At 42.8% G+C, this 27,361-nt stretch overlaps 1 protein-coding gene across 11 annotated transcripts in view; it reads left to right on the forward strand.

The window, feature by feature from the left end:
- Positions 1 to 27,361, forward strand: part of ppargc1a (peroxisome proliferator-activated receptor gamma, coactivator 1 alpha) — a 297,981-nt gene that overhangs the window by 236,340 nt on the left and 34,280 nt on the right. For 4 of the 11 annotated variants that reach the window (XM_026161837.2, XM_026161843.2, XM_080298350.1 and 1 more), the window contains exon 1: positions 24,786 to 25,853. The exons of 5 other annotated variants lie outside the window; for them this stretch is intronic. In XM_026161837.2, the coding sequence (XP_026017622.1) occupies positions 25,806 to 25,853 (48 nt within the window). In that variant the 5' untranslated portion in view covers positions 24,786 to 25,805. Of the gene's footprint in view, positions 1 to 24,785; positions 26,319 to 27,361 lie in introns of those variants that run through there. 2 more of the 11 variants (XM_026161838.2, XM_080298351.1) reach the window with 1 other exon arrangement.

Here is a 27,361-nt window from a genome sequence, read left to right on the forward strand (position 1 = left end):
CAAAAAACTGTTGAATGAAGACGAGAAAATATGGAAATTGGGGGGAATACGGGAAATTGAGCTGCTGCTGTAAGCCTTTGGGGTGATACGCTTATCTTAGTTTGAACCGTTTTCATTTAACAGTCAATGCAAACAAAGAGAACATTTGATAAAATGCTGCAGAGGTAGGCTGACCACTTACTAAAAAAGAAGGCACAGGCAGACTTCATATAACAAACTACTCCAGAGATGCAAACTGAGTGTGACCAGATGAGACAGTAATAACACTCTTCCCCTTCGCCGAGTCTAACCCCCCCTTCACGGCACTCAGGTGGGACGTGCCCTCAGACGAGACATGTCACGACTCGCCTGATGGGATCCACGGAGCGGAATAACCAGGTCCGACAAACAGTCCCCCACCTCCGCCTGCCAGCTTCCTTGTTCTTCCTCTGTTCTCCCGAGCAGGCCGAACTTGACCAGCCACGGGATGTTGGGGAAGAACCCAGGGATGGGTGGGGGTGGCGGTTTGGATTAGGCCTGATCCCTTCAGCTTTCAGCACGAGCTGGAGGAAGGCTGGAAAAAGAGGCATTCTATCAGCGAATTAAACTAAGATTCATCCAGGGCTTATGTGATTAAAAGGGGAAGAGGACAGCATCAATTAACAAAATCCCTCCCCAACATTTTCGCCAATATTTGTTTGAGGACGTGCTGTCTGCAATGTAAGCCCCTTTTGATGCCACGCGCAAATATTTGGAGTTTATTTCACTGGGGCTTCTCACAGCAAATGAGCCCGTAGCTTTTAATGAGGATGGAAATTTAAAAGAACACTTGTGCATGTCAAGAAACGAACGTGTTTACACCCACGATGTAGATTACACCGGCTAGAAATAGCAACAAAACAGACTGTGTCACCAAACTTGACAATGCTATTTGCGTAACGCTGAAAAACCGAGTTTGTAGGGTTTGTTTCGAAAGCCAATTCTGCCTTATTTTCTCAGAAGACCTTGTCTTTGTGTTTCACCTCAATATGACCCCTGCTGAAATGTCACAGCGAGCCAGCCATCACAGAGAAAGGATTTTACAGCACCTTTGTGTACAGTGTGTCGCCATCTCATTAGCCCTACAATATGGTGATCTGACATCCGAGAGGGCTCCCTGCTCGTGAGACATTTGCAATCTCGGCTGACACCGCTCCCCCGTTCATTGTTTCTGGCACCATTGTTCACCCGCCACATCATCGACTAGATAAACCGCAGACATACCACTTACAACTGGCTCCCCCTGATTAGCTGCGCTGACAAACGCGCAAATAATACCCGTCCACGCGTTCATAAAAACACAGTCAGAGGACGCGTGCAAACAAGTGGCGTCTCATAACCGTGGCCCCGTTGCTACGCGAGTGCATTCTTAAAAGTTGATTCTTCAACTATTAATCCTAATTAATGGGCCTGGTGTGGAGGGGCGATAACCACTAAACAGAGATTATCAGCCAGCGGGACACTCAATAAAGAGCCACTCTGCACACAAAAGCCTTGGGTGCACTCAGTGGCTAGTCGAAAAGGGGAAGGGGTGGTGGTGGTGGTGGGGGGGGGTCAAGTGTGAGGGGAGGAGCAGGAAAGGAAGGAGTTAAAAAAAAGTGTGAGTGATTGAGGCAGGCAGTTAAAACAAATGTTGTTGGGGGGGGGGAGCGCTGGAGAGAGAGAGGGGAGAAAAACTGGGTTGAGAAGAGAAAAGGGTCCTTTATCCCCGATCCCGGGAGTGTGGACTAGAGTGTGAGCAGCCAGATCAGAGGGCTCTACCAGCCATCAGGGGGTTCATGCTAGCGTGGCTGCAAAGCACAGCTTTCTGAGGAACACAGAAGTGGCCTCTGGGTACATGCTGGAAATAAGATGTTACAAACAGGTTTTGGGTATGGCTGTGAAAGCCCTGAGTTTTAGCCGGTGATGACTCTGTCAATCTGTCTTGCTTGATGACATACCCTGGCTTCTGTTTCTTTCCACTGTGTATTAAACTACAGACAGTTTCTGTTTATTAGTTCTGTTTTTATCTCTGTTTGCCTGCATTCTCCCCTTGTAACAGAGTTACATTTTCAGAGACGAATCCCAATGCGACTGCAACAATTCCACATTTATTCTGGTTTCGATCAATCTGTCCATTTGCTGCGGGAGAGGAGGTGTCAATATTGTCTGTTTTTAGTAGCGGCTGAGTGAAGCTGTTTGACATGAGAAATAGACAGTACAAAGAAAAGTAAAAAAGAGAGAGGGAGGGAGAGTGAATCGCGACCAGAATTTCATTTTCACCTGAAATCTTTTACCTTTTTTTTTCTCTACTGAAAGCATCAATCTGATTTACTTGGTGTGTCTCAGTAATATTGCTTGTTGTGGCACCTTTTATGACTGATTATATTACCTCAATTCTTCTACCGAGCAGAAAGTGAGGATTTGCACAATTATGATGAGGGTGGAAATGGCACCTGGTCTAAAACAATATCATGGCTTGTGTGTTTTACCAGTAATGGGAACATGTACGTGACGGGAGATGATATGAATTGTGTCTCATTATCAGTCTCAGTAGAGACAATTCACACATGGCTCATCATTTCAAAGCAACTGGTTTGATCATTAAAATATTTATTTATTTATTTATTGTATTTATTCATTTTAATATAAGGTATAAGCTAGCAGATATTGATAAAATCATTGAGTTGCTTCCATTGCCAGTGTTACCATGTGTGATGCGTACATCCATCCACCCAGCATGCCCTGAGTCTGTCCCTAGGCTTTCTCCAGTGATGAATGCCTGCAACACCTTAGCTAAGAGGAATCTACAAGGCAGATGCCCAGACCGCCTCTGCTGACTCCTTTCGATGTGGTAGCGGCTCTTCTCTGAGCTCCTTCCAAATGACTGAGCGAAGGCTAAGGCTGAACCCTGGAGGAAACTCATTTCCACCACTTGTTTCCACAATCTCATTCATTCAGTCACTACTGAGTACCTGACCACAGTTGAGAATAGGAATCTAGATCAACTGGTAAACTGACACTCAGCTCCCTTTTTACCACTTTGGGCAGTAAATTGTTCTTCACCCAGAGTGGAAATGCTACCCTTTTGTCCCTTAGAACCATGTCCTCAGGCTCTGATGTTCTACCTGTCATGCAAGATGCTTCATAAGCTGCAAACCCGTCTGAGCTGGAGTTCATCGCTCAATCGCCAAGGGATGAGTAGAGTAGAGATGAGATCCCGAGGCCATCAGGCGATGTCTGGTTGGACATCCTCCACAGACATGCCTACACATTCTATCAATAAACATCATGAACAGAATCAGTGACAAAGGCCAGGGCTGGTAAGTCTGACTTATTACTGACAATGTGCACCAAGCTTTCAACAATGGTTGTACAGGGACCAGATAGTCTGCAACAGTGGGTCTGATATCCCATACTGAAGAACACCCCCCATTTAGGACACCTTGAAAGATGTGGTCGAATACCTTTTCCAAATCCATATAACCCATCTAGACTGGTTAGGCAACCTACCATGTGCTGTCAAATATCCTCAAGAGGATAAAGAGCTTGTCTAGCGTTCCATGACTGGGACAAAAACCGCAATGTATTTTCAGCAGCTGCAAAGAATTTGCACGAGCAGTGCAACTCCTCAGTTATAACAAATCAAAATGACGGATCCATTGCCTATCTATTAAACATACTGATACTGTACCTTCACCATGGTCATTTATATCAGAGCGTGTGTTTTCTGTCGCTACTGTCAAAACACAAGTCTCAGCAGATCATCTCCTGTTCGCTTGTTGAGTAGGTGGGAGCTGTCGTCGGTTTATTGATGTAAAAAAAAAAAAAAAAAAAGTCAACCCTGTTCTGTATGCTCATTACTGAAAACACGATAAAAAGCAAGGGTCGCAAATAATGTATCATTATCTCTGTCTCTCTCTCTCTCTCTCTATATATATATATATATATATTAGGGGTGCAACGATACACAAAATTCACGGTTCGGTTCGGTTCGATACTTTGGTGTCACGGTTCGATATTTTTTCGATACAAAAAAATGTTCATGCATTTTTAATTTGTCATTTATTAAAATTATAAATATATATTTTAACTCAAAAGTACAGTTTTTAAATTTAACCCTAACCCTTGTGCGTGTTTTTTATTTTGACAGCGAATGCGCACCTGCGGACCACTTATGTGCAGCCCTGGTTATTTAGCTCGTCATATTGCAGCCACAGAAATTCTTTTGTCCATGAAACCATAAAGCTGCACTTTCTTTTTGCCTTATAGTCTGATTTGTCATAACTTCTCCGTTTTGTGGTAAGCTTTTCTTTGGCTGTCACTTCTTCACCCTGACCTGTCTTATTTGGCTCAGCAGAACTGAAATGCTTTTACACGCTCACTCACATAAGCTCAGCGATTCTCTGCGCGATCAACCTCTCACATGTGTAAGCTGCGGGAGATTTCACTTGTCATGTTTGCATAGTAAGCTAACGATTAATAAGACGATGTCAGAGGAATTGGTGCACAAATTATCATCACTCACAGATCAGTGCTGTCGCTCTCTATACACAGTTCGCACGATTGCAAAGTGAAAGCAAAAAAACAAGCGCAAATTCAAACGCGACTTCAATATGTCACATATTGACAGTGGCTCACCGATGCCAATGACATAATTACCCAGCTACATTTCTGAAAGAATGCAAAAGCATTGACATATATTTTTCCTACAATAGCCCGACGGGCAGGGAAGAGAAAGATTTTGGTAGCCTGACTGAAAAAAATCGCTAGCTCCAGGACGTCGGGCTAGCGATATTGCAAGCCCTGTATCTGATTGAGGAATCACTCATCTTTGGAAAAGAGAGTTTATTACAGAGAAATGCCTCTTTCCAAAATAAAAGCTATACTATCCGCTTCTTCTGGGCTATATTCTCAGCAGCATAAGGAGAATCATGTGCTAACAGCTGTCTAAATGACTCGGCTAAAGTTAGTAGCATGCTTGCTTTTTTTTGTCTGCTTCCACTTGTCTTTGCACTAGGATTATGTCGGCGTAAATGTGCAGTCATATTCGTTGTGTTCCCACTAGTGCTTTCAGGTTAATCTCGTTGAAAAGACCTTAACGCCACAACACGGCAAATCTCCGTTAACGAGCTACCGCCGATCGCTCCGTGCATGGGGCTAGACGGCCAACACGTTAACGAGCTAACTGCGCTAACACATTAGTTCACACCAATGTAATTGAGCATTGCATGGCACATCCAACATACTGTTTTACTTTAGTCCATGACTCGCTTACCTTCAGGGTCATACGTCACATGAAAATCAAAATAATTCCAAACGCCAGATCTGAATGAGGTTCAATTTGCCTGTTGCAAGTAGAGCTTAACTTCTGTCTCGCTAGCTTGCCCTGCGCTCTTCCTTCTGACTATGCTGTCTGTGTTGAGCGCTCAGTGGATCTGCGCTCGACAGTGCAGCCTAGGCGGAGTAGTCGAACACAGATTCACTGAGCGCTCAACACAGACAGCATCGTCAGAAGGAAAATTGATAAAATAAATTACAAATGTTGTATTGTTCGATACATATGCGTACCGAACCGAAAGCACTGTATCGAACGGTTCAATATCGATACGAATATCGTTGCACCCCTAATATATATATATATATATATATATATATATATATATATCACACAACAGGTAGATCTCAAAATACTGTTTTTGTTGATTTTTGCAGAACAATTTGTTTCAGTTTGAGGAGGTTTGCCTGTATTATTTCTGCAACTCTTATCACAGCTCATTTCTTGCTTCTCTTCATCCACTCAGCCTTGAAATTCTTTTGAATTTTTTTTCTCCCAGAAAGATAAATATAGTGGTAGTGTCAAATACTAGTGTGGGTAAACACATTAACTATTTTTCAAATGTTATAAAAATGACTGGGGCCATGGCATTAAGGTATCTAATGTGTGAAAACCGAGGGCAGGGGGTGATACTACTGAGGGCAGGGGCAGGAAATGACACTACAAATTAGCTTGATGAGAGAGACTAGTCTGACTATGGGAGGGTCATTAGGAAAAAAGGAGCATCATTTCTTGCAGGATGTCACACTCCATCAGCAGCTTAAGGTGTCACCTGTCCTTGCTCAAAGGGTCTTTTCAACTCACATTCAGTGTGAAGGTGTTTGCCAGGGACACATGCACACAGTGGTTTTTTTTTTTTTAATTTTCCACAGCTTAGAGGTAGAATATCATGAAGTCTTATAGAGGATGGGGGAAAGCAACTGTTTTGGGTTCTGCTATTCCCTTCTGTGTTGCTTTAATTTAATAAGCCTGGCAGATAACGCACGTGTGACTGACTGCATGTTGGATCAGTGAACTGAGACATATGGATTATTATAAATGAAAAGAAAATGTGTCGGGTCAAGAAAAGCTATATGCTAGCACGTGACTCGAACCAAAGAGAGCTGCAGCTGAAAGACTCGCTCATCTATTATTTAAAAAGAAAATGGGAATGACATTTTCTGGTCATGGGTGGGTGCGTGTGCTTTGCTGTGGCAATGCCACATAGCCCCCGGAGTCATCGTTTGTGCTTACACACTCATCACAGTCCAAAGCAGCTCGGGCTTGCTCGTGACGTGATCTTTGACTCCGGGTTGCCAGTTTGGCACATACCTCCAGCGTTGCGCACCAGGAGAAGCCAGTTTCCCCAGGCTTCATATTTATTAGCACTGATGTGTGTGAGCTGGCGTGCAGCATGAGCAGCCGGGCGAGAGCGCAGCGGACGCAAACCATGCTTGACGTGGCCATCTCATGTGGAAGGCGAGAGTAAATAAGATTCCAGCAGGGAGGAAAATGCACAATCATTGCCTGGGAACTGGGGCCTCCCGTCAAGAGATTCATGCAAACCTAAGCAGGCTCCTACTTCGACTCTTCACTGAGGCTGAGTTAAAGTCTTTACTCAGTTAACCATCCTTTAGTGGTTACGAATTGACTTGAGGAATGTGCTTGGTCTCCTGCAGCAGCTAGCTTAGGCTAAAATCCCACACGTTAGCTTACCACTACCTCAGGTTGTGAGTGAGAAATCCACCGCTTTCCTCCCCCGTCCAGTTCTAAATGTCATTCCCCACAGTATCTTTCCTGTACAGATATGCTGCCCTTCAGCATGACTGGATTCTCTCAGGAAGAGATGTGAGAAGACACAAGGAAATTCTCTGATATCAACAGAAAAGTGTCCTGTGTTATTACAACACTGTGTGCACTCATGTAAAGGCTATAACTTAATCTTCGTGAGGAAATGGTGTTTGGGGCCTGGGAAAGAAAGGTAATTTGCAAGTCAGAATAGTCCCTTTAATAGAGGACTTGAAAAGAGGTTACTTGATATCGAACAAGTCTAAAAATCTGGTTTCCCAGCTATCTTGTATGAAGACCACGCATGACTTAAAATAGCCAGCAGAAGGGCCAATCATAATACTTTATTTTGAGAATGTAATTTTCTCATGCCTTGCCAGTAATTAACCTTCACACAATAAGGTATTGGAAGCACCACAGACACAATTCCAGACCCACAGTTTGTTTAAAAGACGAGGCTATATGATAGGCTGTGTGTAACAGGGGAATGGAGGAAGAAGAGAAAAAAAGGAGCCAAGATTCGACTTTATCTTCTGCAGGGAACCTTTTCTTTTGCATTCTCTGCCTGGTTTTATTCAAAACTGCTGTTTCTTCACTTCTGCTGAATTGGGTTTTGTTCCTGGCTAATTCCAGCCCGTCTCAGTCCAGGGGCTCGTGGGAACTGCCGCGATCGCTTACAATCACTTCAGTCAAACACCTGGGAGATAATTGACTGGGCTTCGGTCAAACTTGTTTTTTTTCCCCCTCTCTCTCTTTCTTTCCCTGAGTCTTCACAATGGAGACAAAGAACATGGGCACAAAAAAAGATCAGAATCACTAAATCCATTCCCAGACAAGGCACTGTATAGATGGCCCGAGAGCCAAATTGCCTTGCCCCAGTCTGGGCCAGCTGAATGTGAAAATGGTTGAGGAACAGTTGTGGTTTGAGCTTGGCCGTCTCAAAGGAGATGTAGTGTTGGAGAACATAACACATAAGACAAATGTATTGGTTTTTTTCATACCTTAACAAATGCTTTCAGGCTTTAATTCCCAGACCCAGAATCTGTAACATGGCAGAACTATACACAATAACTTACACACTAACACTGGCAGGGTGGTTTTACAGCTGGCTAACGTGCAGCAACATTAAAAGCTTCCTTTTATATAACCCTATTCAGTTTATACTACACTGGGTGTCAGCTTATGTTGAACAGTGATACTGCTCACATGATATGAAGCCCTTCTGCTTAATGGAGGTGCATTTGTTCCAAACATAACTGTCAAGTCCTGTCGTGTTACTTAGTTTATTATTAGAAACTTAAATGTCAGTTGTGTCAGTGTTTAAAAGTCTCCTTCTTTCGGATTCAAAACACACATATAAGTATGAAAATTACATTTTCTAATATAATAATTTGTATGCACTGCAGCCACTGGTTGCCAGGGAAGATGTATATATTCCTGGTGGTTGCTAAGGTGGCTACCTGATCGCCATAGTTTGCATGCAAGACACCAATTTGTCTGCAAAAACTACTCATTGGCCGAGAGTGAAACTTCTGTGTTGTGTTGTGTCGACCTTTTCACAGTTTCACAACTGGTCTGCAACTAGTTGGTGAGGGTTTGCAGACAAGTCTGTGTTTTCTTTGTAAACTACAGATGAGCAAAGCAATTGCAAGGAGGGTGTCAGTGCAGCGCTATATACGTTTTTGCAACTGATTTCACCTTGTGATTGTCACATTCACTCGGCAACCAGTTATGAGTATGTTTTTTTTTCTAGCAACCTGGTGCTGCAGGGAGTTCCTGATATGTCTCTATGTAGACCTGTGTGACTGACATAATTATTTTAGAAAATGTCCTAAACCTAAATGTCCAAAGTAAAAACAAGGACTGACAGCTGTTATCAGACACCCACCAACATTAAGATTTTTCAGAATTTCCACACAAATGTTCCTCCACAAACACCACTGTGCACAGGACACACACACATGGGTAGTTTGGCCAAATTCACTTTGACTTTGAATTTCATATAATTAGAGATTGAAATGGCTGATCTCAGGGTTGACCCAAAAGGAAGCAGCATTCGTTTTTACTGTTATTACTGTTATTACTTTTTTTGGTGCCTTATACAGCTGCAGTAACCAGCAGTGAGTGTTTCCAGCTCAAAAGAGTTACACTCATTTATCCACATGGCAGAAATGTCACATTATCATTGGGTAGACTTCAGAGAAGCAGGTCAGATACATATGTGTTCTAAAGTGAATATAGATGCTTTACCTGAACAACATATCAGACGTGGCATCTCAAATATAGCCTCTATGGTAAGAAACCTCTGGGGTTATGCATTATATATAACTAGATGTACTGCCAAATCTTGTGCACGTGGTGCAAGCACCACAGTTTCTTCCATCAGTATGGTGAGCATTCCTGATTGAAGCCACGAGCACCATTAATATAATATAAAAAGTGAACCAAGTCTGAATAATAACTTGAACATATCGATGCAACCAGGAATGATATGTATCCCATTTCTGGAAAAAGGCTTTAGATCTAAGTTTCATCTTTTTGGAAAACCAAACTGTCCATATGTATATACTTTTAGTACTTTGGGATATTTAAACTAATACCTGCATGATCCACCATAGAAGATGCTGATCTGTCAGCTAAAAGGAAGTAAGACAGTGACTAAATACATGCTGTGAGAGTGTCTATAACATTGGCCACTTACTGTATTATCATGGTCCCACATTTGATGGCCCACATTTTTACTCAGGAAAGAAAGGGAACTACTAACTAATCATTTTTGAATTAGTGCATGGCAGCAGCAAGAGCAGTCATTAAAATCACACTGCTATTATTCATTAGACAGCACATAGACAGCACAGTTTTACTGTTAAACATAATCACGCCCAAGTTTCATTATCCGTGGGAAGTATTTATTATGAAACAATCCTGCAGCGTGCTCTTATCAGTGACTGCAATTTAGTGAATTCATGTTATTGACTCACTAATATTATTCAAGGTCATGATCCGCCATAAATAAAATCCATAAAAAGGAGCCTTGTAAACAACAGTGGACGAAGTTGACTTTTTGTCTTGCACTTGGCGGCACAGTAGTTCTCATACATATAGAAAATGATTTATCCTCCATACCATGTGGCAACCTCCTGATGTGAAATCACATTTTCGCACGGATGTGGTTATATTCTTGGACTGTTTACTCCTCGTGCCTCTGGGGCAGAGAGTAAATTGAGGGTAATTATTATTGGGGTATGGAAATGTGGACGGCCGTACATACCCGAGCGTGCCTCACTTACGAGATGCCTCACAAGAACACAAAGCGAGTAACTGACACTCGTCCACATGGGAGTCGCTCTCCCGCTGATGCTGACTGAAATCTGTAAAGTGTTTAAGTCGTGTCACCCCAATGCTACTTTGTGGATTGTGTCTTTTCATTAGGAATGTGGCCTCATTTATTTATATGACAGTCACTTGAGTCATGAGGCTTGAACAGCCTAACCCTAACCACAATGCTTTGCCAACACTGACCCCGACTGCTCCGATTTTTTTGTCTTTTTTCAGAGCTTTTGCCAAAATAATTATTTCCTAGTGTTATTTTAAAATTACTCACCTTATTCTTGTAAGCTTTTATCTCAACAATTTTCTGTCACACCCATGTCCAATCAACTATTTCCTCAGCCAGGTAATATTCTCCCATGCTTCTGTTTATATATCACATGCTTAGTGTTTCTTTGATCACCCTCCATCTTATGAGTAATTTTCTGTGAGTTTTCCGTAGTTGGAGTTTTGGATGATACCATTCTACACACCAAACCAAATCTCATACATTTCATATAGGATGTGCTGTTTTTTTTAAAGCTTTAGCCTGCACACAGTTGCTGCATATGTGCATGCCACTTTACAACCCACCTCCACTCCACTCTTCCTTTCATGCTGTGTCCGGCTTAATCTGTGTCATATGTGTTGTCAGTGACACCCACCCCTCCAGCTTTCCTTGTGTCCGTGGGGCAGGGAGGCCCCAGAGCAGAGCCATGCCACCGAATATAAATGGCTGCAGATGGAAATAGCAGTCTTTGGACTAAAGTGGTCCTTACTGTTTGTTCCCTACTACTGACTCAACTCTTGATTCAAATTCTTACAACGCTAAAGAAAACCACCACTTAAAAGACAGAGAGAAAAAGCAGAGGACAACAGTTATTGGGAAATATGTCGCATAGGTTGGATAGTCTTAAGCACCTGGGTTGAAGGCTAATGGACTTCTTTTTAGGTTCTTGAAGACGTTTCACCTCTCATCTAAAAGGCTTCTTCAGTTCTGCATAGTACACAAAGGTTGGAGACAGCACATGCATGTACTAGTAGGGAAACAAAGTAGTCATTTGATTCTATGTTTTTTCAAATACTGCCTAAATTTTTCTGCAGTATTTTTCTGCAGTCTTTCTGACCTCAGTACTGGACACGTGACCAACTGTGCATTGGTGTTTCGTCACTAGTTGCTGGCATGTTTTCAAATTTAAGCAAAAACTAAAAAACCTAAAATGTTTCCTATATTTCAGTCTTTTGTGGATGCGCTCTACAGATAAATGGCACGAACCTAAAACATTTATATGTTTGTGCTAGCTTCAAACGTGAGAAGAAGGGTGTAAAAAAGAAAAGTTGTTGCTATGGGATGATACAATGTGAGCTATTCTGTCCCTCCCTTTGAGCAAAGTCTTGAAGTCTGCACATGTGATCTCTCCACGTTGTAACCTACTCGGGTTGCAGTTGAATGCATGCTTTGGCAGCTTGCATCTTAGCACTTCGCCTTGAAGCTATAAGAAGTTCAAGCAGGAGTCGTAATGATGTCATGACAGATGCTATAATCGAATGTCCTCCACCTTACACAACATTTGCTATACATTGCTTACAAAATACAACACAAAAACACCCCAAATAAGCCGCATCTGTTCTTGCTGGGGCCATTTAAGTTTCATTGCCTCTACATTTGTGTTATCATAGTGGTAGGTGCTCTCTCTCTTATTAGTATTGTGTCTATCATGATACCCTTCTACCTCATTTTCTATTCTATATTAGGATGACTGATGTCTTGAAATAAGAATTGAAACCACAGAGATGATTATCTTCAACACCGTAGCTAGAACATTAACAGATTTTCTTTCCATTATCAGCCAGGAGCAAGATTAAATCATGTCATCTTCTAGTTCCATATCTGTCTTTGTGCTATGGGCAGCATCCTAGCTGTTCACACATCGAGCTTTGGCTGCTAGAGGAATTTTTCACATTTCTGGCCCATTACGCTCGGCTGGGCCTTGATGAAGCCAAAATTACCTGCTTTAATTGCTGTGTTTTATAGACTGTACATGAGGCTACCCGCGCTAAATACAGCCTGCTTAAATTAATGGGAGCGTTCAGCGTTAGTGCATTTTTAATGAGGAACGGAGGCTGCCAGGATAGTTTTCTATATGATGAGGCACCCACTTTCCCCTTCGTTTGTGACACTGGCACGATGTGTTGTGGCGCCCCAGCACACACCAGCTGGTATCCAGTGTGACGCCAGGAGGAAGCCGGTGCGCCTGGTAAGGTGCGCCCCACCCAGCAGTGACAAGGAAACAAACTAGGCTCTCTCTTTGAGGCCGTTTTTTTTTCTGCAAGCCAAGCGGCGTGACATAAAACTTTCTGTCTGCGATGTAAATACCCACATTCACAGGCAACCTTTCACACAAATATACATGCATGCACATAGACGGCTTGGTATTTTTCCATGTTCGTAAACGAGCGTGCACCTGTTGTCACTGCAAACGCACACGCACACACATGCACGCACACGCATACATACAAAGCTTATCAAAGAAAAACAAGAGTTTACGGCGTTATATGTTATAGGATACAGGGTGTAACCCTGATTTACATTTGTATGTGGAGTGCAATGGAGTACGCAGAGTAGAAACGGCAGTCAGCAGAGAAGATAACCCCAAAACATTAACTCTAAATTTATGCCAGGATCCTATTCCCTCTCACTGAATTAATGCTTTAATCTCTTCCTCTTTGTTGCATGTGTACTTGGGCGCAGTGTGTGTTTGTGTGCTGGGAGGTTGGGGGTGGAGGATTATATTTCTCAGCAGCCACTGTTTTTAGTAGTTCTGTTGGAATGAAAGAATTTACCACAGAAGTCCGGCGCCTGAGAAATTGCACCTTTTTGCCATTTCAGTCTTTCCTCTATTCAAAGTCACACCAATAGTCCCCATCAGTTCTGCTGTCTTTGCATTTCCCCTTCCACAAAGAAATAGCTAGTGTTCTTTTAATGGGAGATTACCTTCAAATGCAAGCTTAAAAGATTATGCGCTTTCATATATGTCTTTGAGGTCCATTATTCGATGTCATTTCTTGAACATTCGGTGCTCTCCCTCACTTTTCCCCATCTCTCCTTTTTTGTATTTGTTCCGTGTATCTTTAATTCACTGCTTTATCTATTCAGATAATAGTCACCTGCTCCTAATGTGAAGCAAGACTTTCTTTTTTTCCCCCTTTTTTTTCCTCCCACTGGAAAATCTATGTCACATCTGTGACTTAACGTACTGCATCTTTGATCCCTTGGCTCACTCTGCATGCAGTACCACCAACATGTCCACTGACAGACCTTATCCATAATTTATTCCATTCTAAAATGAAAAATCAGACGTATGCCGGGGAATATTCATTTTTCCCATCACCGTCCTGCCACCTGAGTCATCGCTTTATGAATTATTTTGACGATTGGTAATGATGTCCTGTGTTGGTAGGCCATTACAGGAGAGGAACTTAATTCGCCCATTGTTAATTAATTGCTTCATTCTTGGTGGGAGTAATAAAAATGCTATTAAGTAAAATACCTCTATCATTAACCTAACTTTGTTAATATGGGTATCAGTGGGGCTCAATAAACAAAAGCTGTAGAGCCTACTGCTGCATAGGGGTAATTAAAAATTCACTGTCATTAATTATATTGGATGGAAGATTTTCCAATGAGTTTGATTCTAGTTAGCTATTCACAAAGATCTCCATCAGACTCTCAGCAGAAACACAGACTTTTTATCGGTCCTGGGCTTCCTGCTGTTTATCTGCACTGCGTGAGTCTATGCAGGTTTGTGCAAAAGTCTTCAGCATCCCTCATTGTTTTTATTTTACTTCCAAGAAGCCAGACTTTGTTCTGATTTTTAAAGTGGTCTTTTGAAGTTTTTCTTTGAACATTGGCTGCTTTTTTACTCATTTTCAGTCCATTGCTTTCACCCGACCGTTTTCAGAGGAATGTTTTTTTGTTAAGCCACCTAACACTGACCTATGAGTCATTCAAGCATAATAAAGACACCTAACCCAAGAGGTGAAACAGTGTTGTGTCTACACATAACAGACAACTTAGCAAAGAACCGATTTCAAACTGCATCTTTGAGTGCCTTGTTACTAGCGGTCTGTCACAGAAACACATCATTTGTTCCAATTTTTTTGTTCGATCTATGAAAACTGCCAAAGATAACATGAGAAAGAAAACATGGCATGTCGCAGAATAGTGTTTAGTAAGCACTTCGAGGAAAGTGGACAAATGGAAGACAGAAGAAGAGTCCTGCTTATAGAACTGTAGTGGATGGACAGCATCTAAAAGTCTTATCCTAAAGAAACAGGAGGCAGAGGGTGCCAAATTACACAAGAATTGTAACAGAAAATCAGTAGACTTTTCAGTCCAGTTAAACTCTCTCCTGACCTCCTCCAGTCTTGATTTTTTTTCCTTCAAATTATAAGAGAAAAAGGTACAACAGTGAGTGTCTACAGCCATCTGTAAAACAAGTTGGAGGCTATTCATAGTTTGAGGCTCAATTTCTGTCAGATTTCTGTCAGATTTGGATCCAACATGCAATATTGTGTGCAAAGCATCTGATTAGAAACTGCCTCATTTTTCAGCATGACAAACAGGCTGCCAGTGCAGTAAAAGCACACCTGGATAGAAAACAAACGGAGAAGAAACATCATGGATTGGCCTCCCCAGAGTTCAGACCTAAAAATGATTGAAGCAGTGTGAGATCATCTTGACAGAGAACAGAACTAAAGGCAGCCAACATTGCCAACATTTATCAAGAAGTCTGGAGAACTACCTCGAAATTCTAACTAAAGAAATTACAAGAAATCTTGCCTAGGGGAGTTCATATAATCTTCATATAATTTTAAGAAGCCAGTAAAAATACCACTGTTTACAAGATTATATTTTATCAGACGAGGTCCCTCATTTGGACAGGGACTGTGTACTACAACAAAAGATGTAATTTGCCAGTAGTCCTTGGACTATAATGGTCTACAAAGTGCACGTGGCAAAAATCTCGCAACCTGCCTATAAAGTCCGTAAAAACTCATGTAAAGATATCTGTTTATAGGGATTAATAATTAGATAGTGTGATAGAGCTTACATGTGCTGCTATACACGTTGGTGCTTATTGTGCCATAATGCCCCATAAGACACGGCTTGTTTGAAGGTTTTACCAGATGAAAGACTGGAATTATGCAAACTGCAATAAAATGTGTTTGGTCAAGAGACCATAAAGTAATTCTCAGGTTAAATATCTGCCATGTCGACCTGTATAAACAGACATGTTTGCACTGTAGATAAAACCTTGTGATAGCTGTAACATCTTTAGTGGAAGTTTTTGGAAACTGGGTAATTTTCCTAAGAAGCACAACACAGAGAAGGTAGCCCATAGAAGAATGCCATGAAAGAGGTAGCAGGAGTTTTAGTTGTAGTGCGTCACTGGTTCACAGTTAATAGGATCTCAGTGGAAAACGTTGACTCAACATCAGTAAATTCCACGGGTAACATTAATCAGCAGCTGTGCTTCTGGGAAGTAAAAGCACAGTTTTAGTAAAGGCGTAGTAAGGAAATAAGTCTTATTGCACTCAAAGCAAATCATTTTTTCTCAGTTCTCTGCAAACGTACCAGAAAGAAACGAGTGAATTGCCGGAGGAACTCCTGCATTGCATCAGTAAAATGAGATGTGGGCATCGTTGTCAGTGAAGATATTAGCTTAAGAGATTTTTTTCCCCCTTCCATTTGTTTGTTCTCGAGACAGCTCTGACAGCATGACTTCACTTGCACCAGGAACAGGCCTCGAGATTAACATCGAGATTAACATTGCCATCTTAATGCATCTCCAAGCTCATCGTTTTGTTTCTTCTCACTATCCCCCCGTCCCTTTTTTCCCCTCCCTGCTTTCTTTTTCCTCCTCCTTTTTCATCCCTGTCTCCATCTTGTCACATTTCTGAAAAACTGGCAACAAAGGCGTGAAATTGATGTGATGAAAAACAACTGGGATATCTCTATGAGCCATTTGCTTTGCCGTTATGGCCACCCTCTCTCCCCTCAGCGTGGCTCTAGGCTTTCTGTTGCGATTGAGGGCATACTGCAAATTAGCCAGCAGCTATCTGAGGTTACCAGCCAAATGCATGGCTGACCTCGCTCCCTGCCAAGCATAGCCCTCCTACCAGCTTTATGCCCAAACTTTGTTTCACTGATGCTGGGCTTTCATTGCCCACTTGTATTTATTTATTTATTTATTCTTTTGCCGTGTTCAAAATTGCGTTACAGACACATATGAGCCGCAGTATTTATTTACTTTGGCACACCTTTAATAATCCTGGAACAATTGAATTTAAAGAGAGGATGCGGTGAAAGTTTAGAATACCTAATGTTACTTATGTTAATATAATTCAAAATTGCATTTGCACTGACAAATGGCTGCAGATACTCCAAGTAAGAATAGGATAATAATAAACAGGGATTAATCTTTGCTGTGTTTCATGGAGCTTAGATTGAGTATTATGCTAAAGCCTGCTGGTTATCTTCTTTCTTTCTTTCTTTCTTTCTTTATATATATATATATATATATATATATATATATATATATATATATGTATATGGCTTCTCTTACAACCAGTAAAACATAAGGTATATGAGAATTAAAAAAAAAAAACTCCCCTCGGTTATGTTCATCCCGACGCCTCCCTCGTGAGCCATGAAATCGGGCTCCGACTTTATCCCAGAGCCTCACGTTTACAAGGAGAGATAAGGGCAGTTCAGACCTATTGTTGCAGCCGGCATGACCCTAAACATAAAAGGCCATCTCGGCCATCTACCATTGTGTGCAGCTACAGTATATATTGAGCTGCATAAACCCATCCTTTTGTGTGAAGTGAAAAGAGAAGGGGCCTCTTAATTAAGCTGGCGAGAACGTAAGTGACTTCCTACGTGCATAAATGAATTCTCAAGGAAGTAACTGTGTCATCCTGGATGTGGATAAATGAATAAGTTGCTGAATGCAAGCGGCAGTAAGTGGGTTAGCATGTAAATAAATGAATAAGTTAGCAAATTAGAGTTTAAGTGTGTTAGCATGTAAATAAATGAATAAGCAAGTGAATTACAATGCGAGGGAGCTCGCAGGCTTGAATAAAGATGTTAAGGAAGCGAGTGTCAGCACTGCAAAGGAAGTTATCTCTCTCTTCAGAAAAGCCTTTGAGGACACAGTTGTTCCAAGCACGGCTTGTTGCAGGGCGGTGAGACGGCTACATCTGGCCCGCGCGCGTCATATTTTCTCATGTACAGATGACATGCCAATTACTCCTTAATTACACGCGTCATCTGGACCAAAGTGCCCAATGCCAGTGCTGATTAATCCTGTTTATTGTGGCACTGATGACAGTCCCGGTGGACACAGACGACCACAAAAGCACACAACGAGGGATTATGAAAGGCATCGGGAAAGGAGGCTGCAGGGACAGGGAAGCCAGGGCAAGGGTTGGCTGACTGAGCGGCTGCCTGACACTTCCCCAACGCTGTAAATTTCAACCACTGATAATCAGATATACTGAAAATAAGTGATGAAAATCGCTTTTATTTTCCAGACAGTGGAAACGGCTCGGGGCATAACGACGTCTGAGTGGAAAAAACGAGGAACGCTTTGGTTGCCAAAAACACTGAGGTTGCTTACTCACGAGGAAAAAGCCAGCATTATTGCTCAGCCCGGGCCCTGCAATGTGCTTACACACGCTTTCGTGCTGATGGACGGCTGCCAAGTCATTTGAATATCATGTCCAGTTAAAATCACGATTTTACACACATCAAAACCAATTACTTTCTGTCGTCTTCAAATCCGCATCTCATTATCTCTTAGTTGTTGTTGCTAACGAGAGAGAGCGGGAGAGTGGGGGGGGAGTATTTTTGCAACTCAGTTTTACTTCCAAAAATGTGACAGTCGCAAGGGGGCAACGAGGCCATGCTGGTGGTAGCGGGGGCCTGCGTGCGTATATCTGTGTGTGAAAATCTAGACCTTCCCATAAACGAACATGTAGGACATGTGAGGCAGATACCCGTCGTAAGCAGAAAGATATCAGACCGTGACTGGAATATGCGTGGGATGGGAGTGTAGTAACCACTAGATTTAACCCTGAGATACTGGGTGTGGACAGACTGGCACTGGGAAATCAAGCAGGGGATCGTGAGGTGGCTTATCTTTCAGATGAGAGATGGAACAGCTTCGGAGAGCGCAGGGAGACGGTCGTCGGCCTCCCATCGCTCTGACCCTTTGTCAGGCCGATACTTCCTGTCCCCCCCAATCACGCCTTCCTGTACTTAGGCTTCCATCTTCCTTCCCTTCCTTCCATATCTGCCTCTAATTCATGCCCGTCTTTGTCCAACGCTTTCTATCACTCACAGCAGCTCCCTCTTGCTTTTGTTACTCCCTGTCACACTCTCTTTCAGCGTTAGCTCCATCTCCATCCATCTGCTCCTTTTGTCTCTTTGCTCTTTTTCACTAGGATGCCTTGGCAAAAAATGGGTATTGACTGTGTCTTCTCTTTCCTCTCATCCCTGCTCTTTTTTTATCATTATTATTATTATTTTATTTCATTTTGTTTTTTAACGTCACTGTGTACTCCAGCACTACAAGCTCCTTTTAGGAGGTGATGTGAAGACTAGTAGAAATGCACCCTGTAAGGGGAAAAAAAGGTGATGATACAATCAGTTTTATTGTGCTGTAAGGATTTTTTTCAGGCTTGTGGTTATACACCCGGTATGCAGCAGGCTGCATGAAAGAATTGCAATTCGCATGCATTTTTCCCTCTCTCTCCCCCCCCCCTCTCATATTCCCCCCTTTTCCTTCTCTTTTCATTGCTCAAAATAATTAGACTGCAGTCTGGACTCAGGGGTGTAACGTTTCTGCTCACGTTTCTGTGATACAAGAGTGAGTTGAAGCACAAAAAACCCCGGTTGTGCTGTTCCAGAAATTTCTACCTGTGCGCCACTAAACACGCCCCCCTCCCGCCTTTCCCCCTGATGCTGTTTTAATGTGGAGTTCCACAAGGTGCAGCGCACTTTAGCTGACCTAATTCTTCCTTGGCACTCTTCCAGTGTTAAGAGTTCATAAGGACTGCGCTGTCAAGGCACTGAGCCCTGCCTCTCTATTATTTTAGAAATCAAGCAACATCTGTTGTGCTGTGCCCCCACCCCCCCGACTCGTGAGTCACTGGAGATCATTTTGCAGTTTGCAGAAGAGAAAAAATGCACCTACATTTGCCCGCAGCCCAGTGATGAGACCCCGTTAACGTATTTTCACTTTGTTAAACACGATCCAACGAGCAGAAAACTGGCACTCCTGTTCTTCTGTTGCCTGTATGATTACTGTGCCGCACAGATCCGTTTTTACAGGCCACGGCTTTTTGGCTCACCAGCTTAAACTTTGCATTAAACTTCAAAAACTGCCTTAGCGGATAAACAGCATGACAAGCACTATTTTCACATGCCCTTTCAGTAGGAGAAAAAATAATAAAATTTATATGTATATATATATATATATATTTGACTGCGAAACAAGTGCATCTCATTTCCTCTAGTTACATCTTTGGGCATGTGGCATCTGTTTGGATTTTACAGCAATTTCAAAGTTTCGGGGTATGAAGCATTTTAAGCACAGGGAGTGTGCGAGTCTTGTTTATGTGTGCGCGCGCTCGCAACCCAAACCCTCATGGTCCATAAATTTTAATATTCCTTGTGAGTACTATACCCAAGCAAAACACAAAGTGCCTCACAAGTCCCTACACAGAGCGCTAGTTCTCCACCAAGATGCATTTCACACCAGGCCCGTGCTTGCAGTTACCCTCTCTCTCTCTCCCTCTCTCTCTCTCTCTCTGCTGCCACTTTCTACATGCATCTTGCATGACTCACAAGCCCAACAACAGCACCACAACACGCGGCTTCGGAGGGAGTCTACAACTCACTTTGCCATGTGACCGTGATATTATTTGAGCATAGTGGTGGGAGGGGGGCTGGTGATGGTGGTGGTGGAGGAACGGCCGCTACTGCTTATTCTCCACCTCCCAAAAAAAAACAGAGCTGGAGTAAGGAAAAGGGGGAGGGTGGTCCTGCGCTGCGCCCCAGGCTCCTTTTTTGTGTTTACCAGTCCCTGCGTGGGACTGATGCTATTTTCAATTCCAAGTCTCAGCCATGTCTAACTGGCCCTAGCCTCTTGATGCCATTTGCCTTAATAATATGGGCTGGATGCTCCGTGGGGAAAGTAGCCGCCATCCTGAGAGTGGCTAAATGACACAGTGGAGTTCATTGATGGAAAGGATTACATGCTTGCACGCAGGGCGGCGAGGCAACGGGTCCTCTGAAGGGCACTACAAAGAGAGGCGAATCTTCACAGGGGGAGAACGCACTAGCTTACTGTATGTCAAAGGGGGCGAGCGTCGGCATAATTTGTAGCGTCACACTGTTTATCTCACTTATAATGCATGAGTTGGCAGCCTATGGAGCCTGAGCAGATGTGTGGACATGCACTGCAGTGCTGAGAGGTAAAAGATGAAAACTGTTTTTAAAAAGTTGCCATACATTTAAAAGTCTAACCCATTTGTATTTTGTCTTTTTTTTTCTGATTTAGCAAAGCCTACTTTGAACACAACCCAGTGTATTAATTCGACACCATATCAGAAGCCCATGCATGCACTGTGTATCCATTACATTTCCTGTAGCCAGTTCTGTATGGCATTACATCCTATGTTATTGTAGAGCATTTGACTGTTGCGAAATGTGACCACTTCCTCCTCTGTCCCCTAATAAGGAGAAAACAATATGACTCATCCAGTGGAAAAACGACCCCCGTGCACCGAAGATCCGAAAGCACATCCACCGACAGCGCGCCATGCCAAGCATAAGCTGTCTTATTATAGGCCTGAGTGGCACATGAATAGATGCAGCACTCTGCTTTACCTCTGCCCTCAATTAATTCATATGAATCCAGCCACCATGTATTAAAATGGCCAGATGCTAGGATGGATTCAGTTGGGAGCAATGACATGCAACAAAGTGATATGAATCACGCCCCCCCCACCAGACACACACCCACACACCCATGGTGTGCAGAAGCACACTCTCAAAGGGCCAGTGACACAATTTAGAGATAAAGCAAAACAAGACACGGCCACTTAAAGTTTAAGTCACAGCTGACGCGGATTTAAACAGGATGCGTTCGAAGTCGACTCGTGATCTTAATTTCACCCGCAGAACCCGTCCATGTAAATTCTGCTCTTAAATAGAAATGTTAATATCAGATTCAATCTAAGACCAGAAATGCAAATAGGCGGCTCTGTTCCACGAGTCAGGCCATGTTGAATATTCAAACAAAGATAATTATCTGTGGATTAGACCCATTTTGGCTTTGATGACTTCTCTTGTCAACTGACTTTTCATTGAATTCCTCTAATCCTTTGTTTAAAAAAAACCATGTAGTTTGCCTCCTTGTGAAAGCACGTATGTCTCATTTAACAGATCACATTGCTTGATTTTTTAGAGACTGGATCAGCGGTCGCTTTTCTTTCTTTCTTTATGGTCCATCTTGAAGCAGGTTAACGCTCAGCAGTTTGCAATATTCAAGCCGTTAGCAGCGGTTTTTTAGACATGCTATGCATCAAATAGGTGCTGGCAACTTTTCACACTCCATCTTGTAGATTTGGGCCTTTTGCGAGGTGATATCTATAAGAGCAGCTAAACGCAAGGGTGGTGAGAAAGCGAAGACCCCCGGGCCATTCGCGGGAGCAGAATGATTGAACACGTCGTGATGTTGGTCCCGTAGCTCGCAGTGCTTTGGCCCGACTTTCTCCTCTGACGTGGGCTACTAAACATCACCTATTTCTCATTCTGCACAAGCCTGCGTCAGTCTCCCCTCGTACTTAGCCATTCATTATCAGCTCTCTGCAACTGAAACAAAAGCTGTGGCATTTCAAAGATTACCTGTACTTCAGTAGGGCTGTAGAGCCCCGTTTTCCCCCCCACCTCTTTTGAAACGACTCCTATATCTACAAACATCTCCACCACTGCATACATAAACAGCCAGCCTACAGCAAGAAAGTGTTCGCAGAAAAAACAACAACAACAGAAAATGAATTAAAGGCCATTCAAGAAAGAAAATCATAGTACATCTATATTTAGCTTCTGTAGTCTTAATTGGCATGAAGAGTACAATCAGATAAGCCATTTGACTGTGACTCACATGCTGCTTCAGGAGAGGGAGAAATATCATTTACCGGCTTTGGTCTCTTACCAAGGTTTGTTTTTCTTTTTTCTTTTTAGTAAACCATGAACCTTAAAGTGTCTATCCGACCAGTATCTCCTGTCATTGCACTAACAGACATTTGTTAGACACACAAACAGTGTCGACCCACTTCATCTACACGTTTTTTTTTCTTTGATCACAGAAGGACTTAAGTCCAGGTTGTTGAGCGTTTTATCCGTGCCGCACTCACAAAGCCGCCTACCTTTACTCTCCATGTCACTCCCATGTTGCCCCTATATTACTAACTGTGTAGCGCTGGTCCATCTGGGCTCTGTGAGGTCACTGCACACGCCACCTGCTCTGATCAGGTTTCGCCTTGGCTCCTGGTTGGCATCTCTGGGCACGCGTGGAGAGGCAGATGTATAGATTTAGTGGTACACATGCCCTCACATGCCTATAAGCGTACCATACACACACTCATATGGTATGCACGCACACACACGCACGCTGAGCATACACTGGTTTTCCTTGAACATAATCGGTGCAGTTTACAATTTGCATTTCCAGCTTTGTGTGCAATTTTGTGTTTAATGAGATTTATTGTAAGTGGATCGCTAATATTGGGAGGCAGCTGCTCCTTGCATGCAGGTTGGCTTAACAGACTTACAACGCGCGCACACACACACACATGCACACACAATCGGATAGGGGATGAAATATCCCGTCGAGCGAGTTTCTTATTGCAGAAATGTATTGTCAGAATTGAAGTTATTTCCCGAGAATAATATCCAAACAAGAAAATGCTTACATCTTAACAAGCGTTATTTGTTTACAGTCTAATGCAATAGTGTGGGTTTGTAATAGCATATTTCATTAAAACGCTGAGAAAATTCCCAACTGACGCTTAACTCCTGACGGCTTCAGTGCAGAACTGAGCTGTAATGGATGATGAAAGGGAGACAATAACATTTAGCACACAGTGAATTACTCCTGCTGAATTCCTGTCAGTGCTCCAACAGAAAAACCACTGTTTGAAATGTCCACAAAGCTTTTGTTTTTATTTTACTGAGGCACTGTTGCCTATACACCTCTTGTTTACACTGTATACATGGTTAATACTGCCACCTGTCCTTTTCTTTATTGCCTCTGAATGGACAAAGAATTACTTTCCAAAAGGCAGAATTACCTTCTTTGTGCTATATATTATATGCCAAAAAAACAAAGCTGTTTTTTCTTTTTTTTTTTCTTTTTTTTTCCAGTCATGAAAGAACAAACCTATTTTAGAATCTAAAAGGAAGGATTTCAAATGATTTAACCCCCATATTTACAGAAAATAATGCAAAGTAATGCTTGTGATTGTTGAATTGAATACTCTGTTTGGATTTGATGACATCACCACTTTCACAGCTGCCTGACCCGGTTGAAGATCTCACAGCTAATTAGGTTAATTGGTCAGTAATATGATTAGGTGTACAAAGAGCATGGCAGTGAGTCTTTAAGTAAACACTGCAGTGTTGATCTGTGAATATCAGCCGCTGTGCATTTTCACACCACATGCTGCTGAACCTCTGCACAGTATTGTTGCATTTTCTTTCTTACTATTTATGTTTATTTTTATACCTTTAGCTTAATCTTTTGAACACATGTAGAACTGCAAACCATATATGACAATAAAGTCTAGTCTATTCTACGAAGTAAAGACGGGAACAGTTTATCACTCTGCACAACCAAAGAGTGCAGCAATTTCAGAACATTTTCAGTAATTCAAACATTTAAACATTCTAATATCATTATTATTATCCCCTAATTATAATTCCATTATTGGATTTAGCTGGCAAGACCGAAAGCCAATTTTTTTTATGGCTGCGTTGCTGCATGAAGTTGAGAAAAACCTCTGAGAATCACTGTCAGTGAAGAAAGAAAAGAAACACATAAACAAGGTTGAAAGGACAACACGCGCAACAGCCTCATTTAAAAATGTACTCTGAAGGCGTCAGGAAATCATCCTGCGGTATGATGGTTCAGGATTAGAGGTTCTTTCTGAAAATCATGGACACTGCATCCTCCAACCCGAAATCCTGCAGCTTTGTTATCTTGATGTAGGTGCGCATGAGCAGGCACATCTGCGAGGGCACCATTAACGCTGAACAGTCTCTGCAGGATTCGGATCAGCATGTGCTGCCGACTAGATGACATATCTTTTAGGCAGAGACTGGCTTATTTCAGTAAGACGGTGCCAAACCACATTCTGCGCATATCACAGCAGCATGTCTGCAGGGGGGAAAAAGAGAGCCGGGGGCAAGGGGAGGGGTTGTAAAACGGGAACAGATCAGGCTGAGAAAGTACTTTAAATGAACAATCGTTTCATGCAGCAGAAAATGCAATATGTTCTTTGCTTATTGTGGAGAAAAAAAAACCTATAATTACAAAGCTGAAACTTAATATGACAGATTGCACTGGTGCTTAAACTCATTAAATTGTGCTTTACAGTGCTGGTGAGACATCATTTGACTTGTGCTTTCTCCATTATATGGTCTCCAAGTTTTCCTGGAATCAGTGATACAGTTACTATTAAGTTGCTGCAGAAGAATTGTAATATCAATATGCCTTGCACATTTGCAAACAAACTGAGATCACGAGGCTGAGACACAAGTTCACATCCAGAATCTTACTGATTTCGTTCTAGTTAATCTTCCAGTAAAGCAAGTAAATTGAATTAAGGACTGCTCTTTTTAGTCTGTGCAAATCCCACGAACCACCCTTCTTAACCTATTTTCATAATGCCCCCCCCCCCCGCCCGGCATATGGATAGATGGGTTTTGAGTTTGGCATTTTTTGCAGTGCACGGAAAGGATTTTACTATGTGCGCAGCCAGACCCCGCCTGCTCAGCGCGCGTCACTGGCGAGTAGTGTGTGGACGCGGAGTCACTCCCCTGACTACTTTTAATAGCTTTGTCATGTGATGGAAAGCAGTTGTAAGACAGGTGCCCTCGGTTCATTCTCGGCGAGGGGCAGCAGTTGCCTCTGTGAGAGCGAGTGGGAAGCGTGTGTGGATTTCCTTTTTTTTTTAACTTGGTTTCTTCCCCCCCCCCTTTTTTTCTTTTTTTTTTTTCTTTTTTGTTTAATTTTTCGGAGCGTCATTCAGTGGCTGGATGGCGTGGGACAGGTGTAACCAGGACTCGGTGTGGAGAGAATTAGAGGTGAGCGCATCAAATAAAATCCGGCTTCTTTCATCTCTCTAGCCCTCTGGACTTTTTTTTCTCCCCTCTGGAACGATGGACAACACTGGCACGATGATCTCCACATAAGTCTGCACTCTCTCCCTCTCTCCCTCTCTCTCTCTCTCCTCCTCTTCCTCCTCCTCTGTTGCCGGTGCTGTTCGTGGCTTAGTGCGCGTCTGGACACGGTTGAGGATGCGAGGGATATACGACACGGGAATATATGACAAGTGGAGGGAATGTGCGGAATCTCCCTTTTCAGCCCAGTTAAAGATGTAGTTGTTGTAACGCGTGCACGGGCTCGGGACCATTGCTCTCCACGTAGGATCCCTGTTTAGTCGGAGCAAGTGCTTGCAAGCTGGCGGATATCTTTCCAACCGCGGACTGTACGCGCTCCGGTGCCGAGAAGGTTTTCGTGCCGAAATGACTGAAATGTCTCAAAGTCAGGTATTTCGCTGACGCATGAAATCCAAAGACGAAAATAATTCCTTTGATGTGCTGTGTCCAGATAGCCAGGTGATTTTTTTTTTTCAAATGCAAGTGCAAAGGTTGTCCACACTGACGCACCGGGTATCTGGCATTGCGCAGGAGCATGTTAATATTAACGGTACCGGTACCACGTCTGTGTGTCAACATTCCTGCCGGAGGAATGCTGCCCTGGCTGGACGGCAACATCGCGTCCAGCTAGAGTAGATCATTCCGTGTTCTTGCGAATTTATTTACAACATTCTGCTGATTTTAAACGCTTCATCCAAGTCATTAGCTCACTATCGCTCCTGTCTTTTTTTATGCAGCTTACTTTACCTGGTTAAAGCGCATGCAGACAATAACGCACATCAAAAGGATACTTATTCGTCCCCCCTTTTTTTTACCCCTTAATCTTCCGAGTCCACCCAGCTTGTTATACAGAGGTACTTGTCTGCGTTCATTATCTCAGTGATGCCTCAGAGAGGGTTTTTCACAGTAACTACATGACTGCAATCCGGCTGCACGGCTGCGATTTTGTGGTCTGCGTGATCAGATTATGAGAAAGAAATCAGCTCTTATCTAATTAAAATGCGGCTCTGTGTGTACGTGTGTTTGTGTATCTGTATATGGACGTGTGTGTGTGTGTTTTGCAGACCGTTTTCGGGATTGTTTGTTATTCGGACACCCTCCTTTGCACTTACTTCCAGGTACGCTCCAGGAGAGCATCGTTTTTTTCCTTATCTTTTCTTTTTTTAGACTGCGATTTTAGTTTCCACTCTCAACCCTACCAATGTGCGTGTCCTCCTTCAGCCGATCGATGCTGATAAAAAATGTATGCACGTATTAAAGCCCTGCTATTTAACTGTCAATCAGCGCCGCGCTCCTTACTTTAATAATCTCTCTAGCAGGTGCTTTTATGCGCGGTGCGTGCGTAAATCACCGGAGCGCTGTGGTGCACCCTGACTGTCTGTCTGGCGGCGCTATTTCATTTGTTCGCTAAGAAATCCATAAGATAATTGAGC

The sequence above is a fragment of the Astatotilapia calliptera genome, chromosome 3 (genome assembly GCF_964374335.1).
Source record: "Astatotilapia calliptera chromosome 3, fAstCal68.1, whole genome shotgun sequence".
In the NCBI taxonomy this organism is placed as follows: domain Eukaryota; kingdom Metazoa; phylum Chordata; class Actinopteri; order Cichliformes; family Cichlidae; genus Astatotilapia; species Astatotilapia calliptera.